We start from the raw sequence: 15,399 nt of genomic DNA, 5'->3' as shown, positions 1-15,399 counted from the left end.
AACTCCCAAATGCAAGATGCGTCTCAAAGGACCCAGAGCCAAGCTGACTTACACACAACTACAGCGAGGTCAGATCAAAGGGCCCCATTATGGCAGTGGGAGAGGGAATGTTAACTAGTCCCACAGTAGAGAAGTTTTACACTGCCTTTCCAAGCTGTTTCTCTCCTTCAACAATACAAAAAAAAAACAACAAAAACAAAACAAAAAAAAAAAAAAAAAAAAGCCCAAAAAATATATACTATATACTAAATAATATTTTCTCCATCATTAGCACTGAAAACCTCAAGATCTGTGCATGAAGACTAAAGAAAAAGACACAAATATAAGTAAGGTGTGAAGAGGAAATGAAAGTACTGCCAGATATGGGTTTCTATACACGGTAGCTGTCTCATTTATTTAAATTACTGTTAACATGTACATATATGCACACAAACTGCAGATGTTTGCAAATGAACATCCGAACAAGCTTAATTAATCATTTTGATAACAAGTCTTCTAGAAGAGCTAAATAGAAATTAACCTTTTGCTCACAAAGAGCAAAAATATGTTTTAAGAAAAGTTGTGGCATGTAGGTGGAACTACTTTTAGAAATCCACATTAGAGAAACACAAGAGATGTAAGTTAAGAGTTTTGGTATTATGTTAGACAACCCAAGCATCTCGTAGAGCCCTTTTGAAAGAAATTGTATTAATGGGAAATAAAAGGATTCTTGTTTATTTAAACTGCTAGTTTTTTGTAATGAAAACTGATAGCTCTTTTCAGTTCACTAATGAAAATATGATGTAAGAATGAAATCAGAAACGTGCATTCATGGTGACTGATTGTAGCAACTGTGCTACATGTTACACACAGGACTTTTCATGCTCCGGTTAATTAATTGTTTAGTAAACTGAACACGAAAACTCTTTCTTGCCATGAAATAGCATGCCACTTTACACTTCTTTAAGTAAGTTGCACATGAAAAAAGATGCAGTCATTCTTTGGAGACTTTAAGGCTAAAAAGAAAAAACCCCTACCAGCCAGCTGAGCTTAGTAACCCAGAAACATATTGGCGGCATTTTATTTCAGAGCCACAACACTGTCTGTCAAGTAGATGAAAAGGTTTCTGAGGAAATCTCACGCATTGACTTGAAGCGCTGCTCTGTGGACAGACAGCCTGAGAGATGGACACACCTGTGATTTATGGTTGAACTGAAAAAGGAGAGAAAACTCTTTGATGTGCCCATCCATAACCTGCAGTACACTATAGAGCTTTATTTCCCACAATGTCTGAGCTGAACTAATGGACTAATGTTTCACGCTCACACATTCACATCCCTTGCATGCCAGGACAGTTACTGCCCACGTTCATGCATGCACATACACCGGCAGTGCACGTCCATGTAACATGATACTTGCACTCTGCAGTTAAGCATGGGGCACTGGGGGCCACAGAGCCCTTGGCATGTCATGGGAAAACTGTGGAAATACAATCTACTTAGCTGAACAGTGCTTGGGGTGTGGTAGTTGCATTTCCCCCTGAAACTCTCCAACTTCTGACCTTATTAATAAATCACCTTCAACATTAAGAAACACACACAATAAGTGCACATAAAGCTTATTTTGGTTGGGTCTCGTGTGTGTAAGAAAGAATCAATGCCAAATGAGAAATCTTCTAACCAGGAACAGAGCAGCAGCTTTCCAGCAGCATTTGATCGATACAAAAAAATCAATATTACCTGCTGCATTAAAAAGTGGAATGAATCCTGTTATATTCTCACTTGACTCCGATCATCTAGGATAAGTTCCTACCGCACAGAAACGAGCACTAAATTAATTGCCCAGAGTTTTTAGGCCATGAGACCATTAGATTTGAGCATGTTTTATATATACAGGAGCTCAGGGTGCATGCTGGTATTGCTTTCAGTCATCATAGAGCACAAACACTTCAAAAATAATCTCAAATTTGCATCACGATCAGCAGAACTCTGCAAGCTTTTTTTTTTCCTCTTCTTTTCTGGGTAAGGCAAAAGCAAGCCCTGACCTCCTTTGTGGCTCACTTGCTAGAAATGAATCTATATTATCTCAAAACTGCTAGAATTGTCCCTTTTTATCGGGGTAGTATCATATATAAGAACTTCATATAATTATTGATAATGCAATTTCTTATATTATTAAATTTGAGGTAGGTAAAGCTAAAACTGTTCATATCAGACTTTAGCAAGTTTATTCTGTAAACAAATTTGTAAAAATCATGAAATAGCCCCAAAGCCTTGCCAGTGTTTGTTTTTTGTCAACTGACCTATGTAACTTAATTCCATTAATGTATGTAATTAGGTTGTTAGGTTGTCAGTACTAATGCATTGATGTGATTGCTTTATCATGTGAGGAAATAAAAAGTACCATTAAACTATCATTGGAAAAAGAGTCACCTGTCAGAGGTTCCCTCTCCATCTTTTAGCTCTTTGATTCCTGCTTGATCTTTTTCTTCAAAAAGAAGCTTGGACTCTAGCCCACCATCTTCTTGAGTTTCATCTCTCCCTTGGTTAATAGATGCTGGTGAAGTCTCATCTACAGATCCGGAGTAAAAGGCTACTGGTTCTTCTGTCTGGAGTGCTGTGCCCAAGCCACCAGATGGCCACACATCTTCACTGGCAGCAGTGGATTCAGGCAGGATGTTTTGGGGTTTTTGGGTGTCACTTTCTCCTGTAGGTTCAGGCTCTGTCTTTGAATCAGTTGTTGACTCTCCGGTGAGCGTAGTCACAGCACCTGCAGAGTCAGCTGTAACCGCTGCATCACCCTCAGCCACCTTGAATGAAGTGCCCTTGAGTGTCAAAGTCACATGACTCTGGTCCCCTGCAGGTCTTTGGCTTTGACTTCTGCTGATCCTGCTTTTATCTTTACTCTTTTTACTGCTGCTGGGACATCCTGGGGAATAAGGGGACAATTAGAAGCAGTGGAAGAAAGGGGAAAGATTCAGATGAAAACCATGTTTTCCAGTTGATGAATGATGCCATGCTTCATCCAACATAACTTTGACTAATTTACCTTTACTACTCTTGTCCCTCTTCCTCATCAGTAGCCGGGGCAGTGTGCCAACGTGTGTATAGCTCTCACTGGAACGGACATAGCTGGCGGTGCGAGGACGCATGGCCTCCATGTCATCCACCGATGTCTCAGCAACTGGACTTAAGTTTGCCACAGGGGTGTCTTCACAGTCATCTCCAGGTACAAATCTTAATCCTCCTGTAGACTTTGACTTGGAAGCCTTGGAGTCTGATTTCTCAGTAGACCGGCGGAAAGTCAGGTTGGTTAGGCTACCAAACCATTTGAAACCTTAAGAGGGGGAAAGATTGGAGAATTAGTATGCTGTGTCTGAATATAGCTGGTTATTTTCTCACCACACAAAATATTTCAGCTTCATTAATTCTATAGTTTTTTTCTTTATTTCACTACAAAACTATTTTATTGAGATGTAACTGTTCTTGAGGAGTCATGATTTAATATTGTGAAGTGCTTACTAAACCATTAAAGCACAAGGAGGAGATCTGCAGGAGAGGTAGAATATTCATTCTACTATGAATCATCACAGAATAGATGTCAGAAAAGTCTGTACTCAATATATTCCTACTTTTCAGACTCTGTACTACTTTATTTTTACCTCAATGAGCAAACCTTGTTTCTACAAAAGTTGGAAATGTTTTTAAAAAGTTGCATAAACTTGCATTTGTATTTTGTGAAGTCATTTAAACCTTTGTCACTGTGTTACATCACCTGCCTTTTAAAGACTATTTTTAAGTTTTTCGGAATTGAGGATACCATTGTTGTCATTTTGTGTGACCTTTTTTACTGAATACAAGATTTCAGCATCTCAGCAGTCTTTGGTTGTTGTTGTCTGATTTTTCTCTCTCATACATTTTCAGTCAGAGATAAATGTGGACAGCAGACAGGCCAGTCAAACAAAACAGCCTATGAAGCCAAACTGTTGAGAGTTGTACAAAATAAGGTTTGGCATTGTCCTGCTTCCCAGGAAAAGACGTTGCCTTGATTCTAACTTATCTTTCTCCAAAAATTCCAATATAAGCCTCTCCATCAGTGGTAGGCTACTTTCACTAATGTGCATGCGACCCATCCCAGAAACTAGGTTTTGCTGCTTTTGCAGATGTCTTTTTCATCTTTTGGCAAGTAGAACCAGATTTCAGTTTGCTCATCTGACTCATCTGATGACAGAACGTACAGTATGTCCACCATCTTTCTGTCCACATCTTTCTTCACCTAGTTCATATATGGCTTCCACCTTGTGTGGTACATTTTTAGATAAATATTTTGAGGCAGGGTGAGGCTGTGCTAAGTAATAATGGCTTTCTGAGGTACTCTAAAGGTCATGTGGCTGTTATGATTGCGTTGATATGATGCTGGGTCACACACATCAACAGCGGTTTCCACTCTTCACACTTTACACAGTGAGATTTCCTCACACTTGCTCAATTTCTTAAGCAAGTGTATAAGCAAGTGTAATATATTGCATTTTAAGTGTTTTAAATGTTAAAGAACAATGTTCTTTTCAAATTTCAGGATGAAATATTTATTAATTTAAAAATTATTCTCTGATGGAGTTTAAGAGGAAGTGGTGAGCCATGATGCATCCTTAGTTGAAAAGAATACTTTTGCTCCTTTTATATCAACATTTAACCTGCTAATAGTAAACTGTAGAATATGTAATTTGTTTATTCTGTAAACTTTTCTAACTCTTTTATCATTTACTTGCATTAAAATAAGATTTAAACAAATCAATAAATTGCAGATATAAGTTTTTGTTGCATTTAGAAAAATGTACAACATTTATGGATATGGGGTTTTTTATTGTGTACTTTCACCATTAGTGCTAAACACTGCACTTAATCACAGTTTTTTTGTCACATATGTACATTATTTATCCAAAAGTCTACTGTTTATATATATATTTTTTATATTTCTCTAATGAGTTAACATGTAGTATGTTATATTTTACCCTTAAAGGATAAAATCTGAATCCCATGAAATTTGGTAATGGAACAACAGGCAGGTGTGAGCTGTCAGGACACAGTATAACAGTGTATATGCCTGGAGCACCTTTATAAGATGATGGAAATATGTTTTAAGATTATCTCACATGTGCATGTCTTTCTCCTTCTGTCCAGCTGTTACAGTAAAATATGTTTAACAGATCTCATGATGTGTGGAGAAGTAGATGCATTCAAGCAGTAAATCTATTTATTTCAGCTATGAAATGAATATTTTTTGTAGATATTTGTATGTAGGCGTGAGTGGGTGGAAATGGTCCTGCTTGGCTGTGTCTCTGAAGGTACCAGGAGGCTTAAGGGACTTTTTATGCAAATTTTACTGTACAATAATGTCCACAAATCATAATAATCCTTTAACATAAAGGCAAAGATACGAAAGAACTGTTTTTAAAAAAGTCTTACAGGCACTTCTTTTTTACATGTCAGTGTATCGCCACAGCATTGTATGACTGAATGTCAAGGCAATTTCTATTCTATGAAGCACAAAATAATCTGCTGTTTTCATACACAAACAATGAATGATACTCACTCAGTTTCCGTAAACTCATGTTGGGGCTCAAATGCAGGAGTGTGACAAACAGATCACATAAGAGACTTTGCTGCAAAACAGATAAGAGGCAAAGATGGATGACAACTTGTTGTTGTGGGGATCAGCATTTGTATGAACTACACTTCCTCCCTTGTGGGTGAGGCACAGATCACACTTTGTGGAGGAGAGACTCAAACTGAGAGATGAGCGGCAGGGGCTGGGCAGACCCGATACTTCCTGTGTCAAGCTGAAAGCACCACAGCTAAGAGGAAACAAAAAACCCAAGATGAAACGAGAAGCCTGCTTGTTTTTATTCAAACACAGACAACTTTAAATTCTAGCCAAGGTCCCAAAGATACCAAATCTTTGAGCAAAGCAACAATATGGAAATTATTTAATTGATTGTCACTTGACATGTAGTCTTAATGCTCTACTTTTTAGTTACACTTTCTGACTTGTTTAGCTGTCTGACAAAAAACGCAGAAAAATATTTGAATGAGAACAGTTTTGCTGGGAATTCAGGTTAATTAATACACACTCATTAATACACTTATTAAAAGATGAAAAAAACAGCACGGAAAAACATGAAATAGTCACATTTTTATTTGTGCTGTTGAAGGCAAAATCAGCATTTTCTTGTTTCATCCAACATGACTTAAGTTATGTATGTATAGGTAGTGTGATAAGAGATAAGAGGTAACCATGACCTGTAGCAGCTGGATAGAAAAATCCTTTTTTTTTTTTTTTAAATAAATTCAAAGATCAATTGTTACCCAGCACAGGACTTTAATCAATGCTGTTTGTACATCCATCAAATTTAGGATTTTGGGAGAGCTATCCTATTTGCTCTCAGGCAAAAGGTGGAGTACACTCTGGACAGCTCACCTGTCTGTCACAGAGTAAAGACAAACAAACATGGATATTCACTTAATTAACCTAACATGTATGTTTCTGTGACACAGAAGGAAACCAGAGATCCTTGACAGGTAGGAAATGTGCACAGGAGCCACATTTAAGCTCTACACCAAAACCAGTTGCTTTCTGTCTGAGTGGTGACAGTGTTAACCACCACGCTACTGTTCTGCCTCGTTTAATTATCTACTTACTTGTTTTTTGTTTGTACATTATTTATTAGTGATTGTTTTCATGTTAAAGTCAGTTAAGATGCTGCTAATTTATTATCTAAATAAACTGTGGCTGCTGCAGTGTAGCCTGTACTGTATTGTCTATTGTCTTCAGTAATGCTGTCATGCTTTTTCACTTCCTGTTCTCTTTTTTTAAAAAATGAGCCTGACAGCACCCTCCTGTCAGCACTGAACCACACCAGCACTGAACCACACCAGCACTGTATATATATGTCACTGTATAACATAAAATAGCAAAATGAAATAGCCCTGCATCTGAAATGTCTAAAAATGAAATGGAAAACCAGCAAAAAATTGTATTTCTTTGTTACAGTTTGGAGCCAGGCTGTAACAATACATATATACATTGTCCATACCCACTTATTCCTATTCAGGATCACTGGATCCAGCAATTAGCAGGAGAGAGACAGAGAGACACAGTCTCTGTGTTTGGACTGTGGGAGAAAGAACTCATACATACACAGAGAGAACATGCAAACTCCGCACAGAAAGGCCCAGCTAACCTCCCCCATAGCACAAATTTAGCCAAGGTTTGAACCAGGGACCCCCTTGCTGTGAGGCAGTGGTACTAATCACCACACCACCATGAAGGGCTGTGTAGTGGTGCAGAGCAATATATGAAACCATTGACTTGAATTGGTCTGATCTGATCCTGAAAAGAGAATTACTGCATATTCTTGCAGTATAAACTATTAAGGAAAAATACTGCATGCATGAATGAGTGAAAGAATAAATGAATGAGTGAAGATATGAATAAAAAATAAATAAATAGAAAACCGTAAAATGAGTTAATACATAACACGTTTAATATATCTCCACATATCACACCATAATTCGATGAAGATCTTCTAAGATTTTGTCTTAATCTGTGGGTTTTTGGTCCTGTTAAGTTTTGTTTGTGTTAGATCTTTATTTCAAGTTGTTCAGTTCTTCTGCGTTGTGTAGCCCTTGGTCTAGTTTATATACTGTAGGTAGTCTTGCTTCCAGTTCTATTATGTACAGGTCCAACCCTTATGCACCCTTTGAAATTTACTTCCAATTTAGTTTTTTCAACTGGCTTTTAGTTGCTAATTGTCACACTTACCCCTTATTTACTCATTAACTTCCTCAGTATAAATACTCCTCCACCTTGTTTATCCCGTACTGGTATGTCTTAGTGCCTTCCTAGCTGGTAATCATCATCATCATCATTATTATTATTATTATTATTATTATTATTATTATGTTGTGGTATGTACTCTTGGTTGAAGTACTTTAATTCTGCAATTGCAGCACTTTAGTTTATTGAGAAAAAAGACACAATGGCCCAAACTATAATTTAAAACAGTACTTCCAAACCACTTAGGATGCTCATTCCCTGAGTAAAAATGTCAAGATGGCATGTTGAAAAGTTGCAACAAAAGCTGAGTTTTTCCACCTCAGGTTTCTCTGTTTTTAAAGGATGGAAAAATGGGGACGTCCCACTGTAATTGTTCTATTGATTTACCTCACTAAATCATTTCATTTCATGGTGATCCCTTAAGGTTTACAGTACACAAGACAATTTTCAAACTTCTTTAGAGTTTTCTCCATGTATTTTCTGTTTGTTTATTTTTTCTTTTCATTGCCATTATCTTTGCGAACAAAGATTAAACATTCGGTGCCATGTGTGGAGGAAAACAGGAAATGAAAATCACTTTTTAATACCATCTCTGCAGACAAATATAGTGATTCTGTGGGTGTTGTTTCTCAGCAGAGGCCGAGACCTTGATCAAGATACGGGGAAAAATTTAGTTCAAAGCAGTGTGAAAACCTTCTGAGGTTCTCAGCGAATCCGCTTTATGTGCTAAAAATTAAGGTATTCAGTGAGAACACTTTGTTCCTTTGGCCAAGTGCGCATGACCTCAGCTCTGCAGTCCACCAGTACAGACGTAGATGATGTAAAGTAAGAAATACAATACAGTAAGTTTACACACTCACACACACACACACACACATCTTTTAGTCCCAACCATGTTTTCTACAAAAGTAATTTGTCACTGTGAATGACTGTGAGTGTTCGTGTGCACACAAGTGTTCGAGCGTGTTGCTTTAATTTGACCTTGATAAAAAAAAAGCCTTCAATAATTCAGCTCCCTGCTCCCTCATACAAAGACAAATATCACTCACTTTGACACAAGGCCACACTGATACACACCTCAGTAAGAGACACACAAAATCCAAGTCTAGTTTGACAAAAACAAGAGAACTGATTAAGACCTGCACTGATTTTTTATATATAGCCTCACCCTATTTAATTTCAATATAATAGTACATCTGTTTGACCCTCTAGCAGTTTTAATGTGTGGTGTGTGTTTAATTGCCTATCTATCCACGTGTGTGTGCCTTTGTGTTTTACAAAAACACACATTTCCTTTTCCACACTATGAAAACGAGGTAATAATGTATGATACATTTATATTTATGTTGTCCCTGACAGCACCATCAAAGATAAGAAAATGCCCTAATTACTATCATTCATTATGAAAAAAACTTTTGCATGAAATTGTTTGGGGATGTAGTATAGAGACATACAAACATGCAGTTCTCTATTGTCTCTACAACATTCCTATAAATGTCAACATTACCAGCAAAGGGAAGCCATGCTCATATTAAATTTACTGGGATAATTCAGTTTACTGGGAAATCTGCCATTATTTCTTCTTCACACTTGCTTTAATGTATATCAAACTTAAAAAAGTTGCTTCTAAAAAGTACACTGAATGAATCATCACATGAAACTTATTTCTGGATGATGTCAATGGCGTCTTCCTCATCTTCCGGACAATCCTGCAATGATTTGTTTAAAATCTAATCTGTGCTGTTATTACTGCAGGAGTGCAGTCATTATTAGAAAATAATTGTTGAGGGACATTATTGGGATGTTGCTGTTTGCTCTCTTGTGGATAATCAATAAGTTCTCACTGTGATTTGCAGAAAAGCAGTAATGAGTCACAGTGGCAGCAACAGTCAGTAAATATGATGTAAAAGTTGCTGAGGTGTAACATTAAACAACAGAGTGCCTACTTGTGTCTTAATACTGCTGGGTTATCTAAAATGTTAGATAAATGTGGAACAAAAAGTAAAGAAATTTGTGTGAGGGCAATTATTTCTTTCTAACAATGCTTATTAACAATGAATCTCAATGCAGAGAGATATCAAGATGAGATTCTCCAACCTGTGGCAATCCCATATCTCCAAACTCAGGGACTCTATTCTCCAAAATGACAATGCACATCTCCATAAAGTGGGGTTTATTACAGACCAGAATATGGGAGTGGAGAGGGTGGAATGGCTTGCCTGCAGTCTTGACTTCTACTCCATTGAACTCCATTGTAGGATCAGCTTGGGCGCGTTGTTCGTGCAAGAATGACCAACACTAGCAGATTGGTTGACTTGTGATAAATGCTGGTTGAAGAATGGGATGCCATGACTAAGCTGGTGAGCATGAGGAGAAAGTGTCAGGCTGTTGTGGCTATGTATGTTTCTTCCACATACTACTGAGGCTCTGTTAGATGAAGAGATTGTTAAACAGCCAGTAAACAACATCGAACAAGAATCAATAGCAGAATAAGCTGTTTGACATTGGCAGAGACGATTTGGATTGCTTTTCATGGGTGCAACCCACCTATTCAACTTAGCTGCTCATCCCACAAATGCATTTTCCTTAAACATGAGGCCCCATTTGAAAGGGAAATGAAATAGCTTTCCAACGTTATGAGATTTATTGCCAAGAAGCATTGGTACAACACAGTAATAAGACACTAGACATAATTTTCCTTTTTTTTTTGTCGTTGTGCAGTCCCACTAGAATAGAGTGATTAAATATCTAGAACAGCATTTCATTGTTAATTTCAAGCTCTTCTTCCCTCGCCTGTGGGCATGTTCTGTTGTCTTTGTGTTCCTCCATCTTTGTCTCATGGACTCATTTAATGAAAAGCTGCAAAATACAATAATCTGAAGATAAAATGAAGGTGGGAGAGAAAAAGAAGGTCAAGAAGTGTTTCAGATTGTGTTGTCATCAGGTTTTGGTACTTTGTATTGACGTGGCCTCTATTTGTCCCAACACAACCGAGACTGAGAGCTGAATTATTGAAGCCTTGTTTGTCATCAAGGTGAAGTCAAAGTAGAGCACACACACAGTCGCTTGCTTTCATCCCATCACACATGAATCCAACTTTTACTGTATTTGTGAGGACCTTGACATGGTGTCAGCCTCTAAGGATCGCTGTGCTGCTGAAGAAAGGATTAAACCATCATCTGTGCAAATAACATGGTAGCTACAGATCAATATGGATATGAAAGAAACAGCTGACCAAGAGTATTTAACTGCTTTCCTGGTGTTTATTTTCTTTGTAAAATGTGTTTAAATGAACACAAATGAATATTATTCAAAATTATGTGGTAGAATATAGTTTAATTTTTGTTTGGGCTGTCAAGTGATTAATTAATCATGATTAATCACCATTCATGACTATCCCTGAAATCTGCCCATTTTTACTGTATTGTATCAACAGATACAACAGAAGAGCAAACCAATTCTAACTTGGATTTTCTTCACTTTTTCACTTTTTCTTGTTTCTTCGGTGGTTTGGAAGCTGTGCTGCCTAAAGGGCTTCTACTGATACTTCCTGGAACTTTTCACATCCCTTGTGCTGAGTTACGATGCCACTGGGACAGCTGCTTATATCTGAGAGCAGCTGATGCCTGAAATGAGAACCAAATCAAGACAAGATGAAAAGTGGACATCATAGATGTAGGGCAGGAGAAAATAACCTGCAAAGACAGTGGATGAGCTTGGAGCACAAATGAGGAAACTGTTTTATGATTTGGAAAGCAAATGAAGTGTTTTACTGAAATGTGGCTGCAGGAACATTTCTGACCTTGTTCCTGATTCCTGACGCTGGGCTGAAGGGGACTGTAGACAGAACGGCGAGAGTAAAGGAGGAGAGAACGTATGGTGTAATCTTGGTTACTGTACTGAAAAGGAGTGTCCCTGAATTTTCAGCTGTTCAATCTAATTTTAAGGTAAATTTTTACTATACCAGTAGAAGCTTAAATTAAGGATTATTAAGATATTACTACATTTAAGTGAATTTAATTCAGTATCAGTGGATTTCAGTTTTTTAGTTGCAAATGCCAAGTTGTACTTGATACCGCATGATCTTTTTAAAGAGTAGTTAAATCTTAGTCTTGAATTAAACAGTTAAATATGTCACTAACATGTTAAAGACATTCACACATTATGTAAAATAGGATTAAATGGCCAAAAATGGCTCAAAATGTGTCATTATTAGTTCATACTAAAGGGGGCACCAAAGACAGTTAAATTTCACATCAGATGGCAATCACACGGCTCTATTAGACAAAAAAAAAAAAAAAAAAACAAGGGAGAAAGAAAGGCACAAATTCTGATGAAAGTAACTTGCAAAGTGTCTCAAACAGATCCAAACGTAAGAACCTCACATTTTTAGTGAGAGAAGATACAAAACAAAATTACTGAGTTTTTCCTGTGATGCTGGTATGAAAACAGTGATGACATGTACAAAATAAAAGTGATGTCTCATTCTCATAAAAGTGTACTCACTTCAATCCATCTAGCACAAAATTAACTGTTCTAGATGGATGGTCCATGTAAAGTGTATATTGTAAACTAATTAAAGGATATAAAGAGTAATTGCCAGAATAATATCATTATTTGATAAATTATAAGAGCCAGTTGAAGGGGCAAGAGTAGGTGTAGACATGATGTTTAATTACAATATGTTGCTGGATTATGATGACAGTTTCTAGAGGTTCGCTTAGTATGTATGTTTTTTGTCTAGTAGGTCACCCAGATGTAGGTGACCCATCTGCAGCAGTTATAGTAACATTATATCAGTGAATATATTATCATTGTACAAATAATATACAACAAAAACTTAAGTGATAGCCCTTTGTAAGAATCTTAAAAAACACATGCATTACACAAAACCATGCATACACTCATTCATGCAAGTAACCCCCCCCCCCCCCACCCCACACACACACACACACACCCACAAACACAAAAAAAATTATAATGTGATGACAAAATGCTGTTAAATTAATTAAAATAAACCGCATGATTAAAATTGTGGAGGTGGGTGTTAGAATGCGAGACACGAACACTCAAAGCTCATTGTACACTACTTTTTTATTTACTTGATCCATTTTTTCTTTTTTTTTCGTTTGTCAATATCACTAATATATTTCAAATTCTGTGTTACTCTGTTACATTTGCAATATAACAACTAGTTGTGGAAAAAAGCTGTATTATGGCAATGAACTAAAGATTAAGAAATTAGTCAAAAAAATAAAACATATTCTTGAATTTCTTCAATATCAACAATAAATATGACACCAGTTCTATTCTGTTGGCTTACAAATAATTTAATATGCATTGTTTTATATTTAACAAAAATCTTGAAACCAAATGTTCAAAATTCATAAAGAAATCAGCATTCTAGGTGCTTTAAATGTTATACATTCATGCTTAAAATGGCAAATTCTGACTAGTTACATTAAAGTCCAAAGTTATAAATTGTTTGGCTGGTCTGATGCATTGATTTTTACAGCAGCGGGAGCAGCTACAGGTCACACAGGACACAAACATGCACTAACTCTCCCCCAAAAGTATCTTTTTGGCCTATGAGCAAGTTTATGGGAGCATTTGAGGATTAAGTACTTACCTTCTCTTCAACAGGCTGCACAGTTTCACTTACCTTATCTTCTTGGCATAGCAGGGTTTCAGTTTACTGACACTCAAGTGTAAAAGTGACAGACTTCTTCTTTAGACTGTAGCTGTTCAGATCAGTTTAGAGGCCAAAAGGTCTATGTTTATGGAATAAAGATAAGTGTACATCCTATACTTTATTTCATTAATGTTTTTTTTTTTTTTATGTAATTACATATATCACCACAAGAGGACTCCAAATAACTGAAATATTAATGCAATGAAAATGTCAGAATTTGGTTTAAAATGCTACTAAAATTAGACAACACACAGGCTGCTACTAAAAAGGGAGGTGACTGGGATTGTAAACTGTGTATTGTTTGCCATGTATGAAATGTTACCAATTATGAGCTCTAAGGCTTTCATCAACATCAAGGAGCTAATTGCATGAGTTAGTGCATTATCTTGGAAAGTTTACAGATAACAATAACTATAATCTACTAAACTTGACAAAGCAAAAACAGCTGTAAGAGTCTAAGTAAGATTTAGAGAAAGGATGCTAAAAATATTTAAATGGATATGTGGTTATTTGAAATGAAAATGAAATGTGGATAAACTTTATGAACCTCCAAAGTCATATTATAATGTTTATTATTACCTTTTTTGCATGTAATCAGAAGTTAATAAGTTCATTATTAGTCATTTAAATTCTTGTTTTGCAGGGCTGTTGCTGCTGAGGAATGAATTCCAGTACAATTCACTGTTGTAGCAGACCCAAAGAAGCCACTCACAGAACACAATCAATCAATCAATCAATCAATCAATCAATCAATCAATCAATCAATCAATCAATCAATCAATCAATCAATCAATCAATCAATCAATCAATCAAACTGTATTTATCACTTTTCTTGCAGGACTGCGGTGCAACATGCTTTACAAGCTGTCTCTAAAAATAACCGAAACAATATCCTTCCACACCAAGAGCCAGCCCACCCATAACCACAGAGGCTGTCACCTCGGGAACCACCCAGACCCAGGCAGATCATGCCCACACCACGAACATAAAGCTGCAGTGCAAGGCCCCGTCCACCCAAACAGGGATAGTCACCACTGCAATGGCCTCACAGTCAAAGCAAGGGTAGCTCTCGATGTGAAAGGCCCCCATGGGGAAAAAAAAGCAGAATTATAAAAGCTACGTAAACAGTCACAATAATATTTCAATTACTAAGTAAAAAAATAAATACAAAAATGTAATAAGTATGTGTAAAGATGGATGAATTTAACAGTAATAAAACTTAGTTATAAGCTAAATTAAAAAGGTAGGTCTTGAGCCTCTTTTTGAAAACATCAACAGTCTCTGTGACCGTGAGGCAGGCCCAGAGGCAGGCTGTTCCACAGGCGGGGCCCATAATGGTGAAATGTGGCCCTGCTACAGGTACTGGGGCAAACATTGGGAACAACCAAAATGCTGGTACCAGAGAACCTCAAGGTCAACAAAGGTCCATACTCTAAAAGCAGGTCAGATAATAAAGAAACCCGAAGACCATCAGACACAAACATCTAAAAGAACATTAAAATCTATTCTGAAATGCACAGGAAGCCAATGCAATGATTTCAAAACTGTTTTGATGTGTTCCCACCCTCTAGTCCTTGTCAGAACTTGTGCTGCTCAGTTCTGGAGCAGCTGTAAACCAAAAGTACTCCTTTTGGGAAGACCAGAGAGCAGGGCAATACAATAATCTAATCTACTAGAAATAAAAGCACGCATCAGCACCTCTGTGCTGGCAAGAGAGACAAATGGGTGGACTCTGGCGATGTTTTTAAGAAGATAAAAACCTGTCTTTATTACATTTTTAATGTGTGAAATAAGATCCATCTTAGAGTCAAAAAGAACATCCAAGTTTCTTACAAACTGAGAGGGTTTTATAACTCTGTAGTTTGTCTGAAATGATCTCTCTTTTGTCTTCA

General features: G+C 36.9%; 1 protein-coding gene across 2 annotated transcripts in view; it reads right to left on the bottom strand.

Annotated features, from left to right (window-relative positions):
• The window catches only part of sh2d3ca (SH2 domain containing 3Ca), a 62,845-nt gene extending 57,165 nt beyond the window's left edge, over positions 1 to 5,680 (bottom strand). For both annotated transcript variants that reach the window (XM_041970636.1, XM_041970637.1), the window contains exons 1-3: positions 5,572 to 5,680; positions 3,028 to 3,315; positions 2,412 to 2,907 (exon numbers count right to left, since the gene is read on the bottom strand). In XM_041970636.1, coding sequence (XP_041826570.1) covers positions 2,412 to 2,907; positions 3,028 to 3,315; positions 5,572 to 5,590 — 803 coding nt within the window. In that variant the 5' untranslated portion in view covers positions 5,591 to 5,680. The remainder of the gene's footprint in view (positions 1 to 2,411; positions 2,908 to 3,027; positions 3,316 to 5,571) is intronic.
• Between the last annotated feature and the right edge of the window lie 9,719 nt (positions 5,681 to 15,399).

The sequence above is a fragment of the Melanotaenia boesemani genome, chromosome 19 (assembly GCF_017639745.1).
Source record: "Melanotaenia boesemani isolate fMelBoe1 chromosome 19, fMelBoe1.pri, whole genome shotgun sequence".
NCBI lineage: Eukaryota > Metazoa > Chordata > Actinopteri > Atheriniformes > Melanotaeniidae > Melanotaenia > Melanotaenia boesemani.
This window is presented reverse-complemented; position numbering and strand designations above follow the sequence as displayed.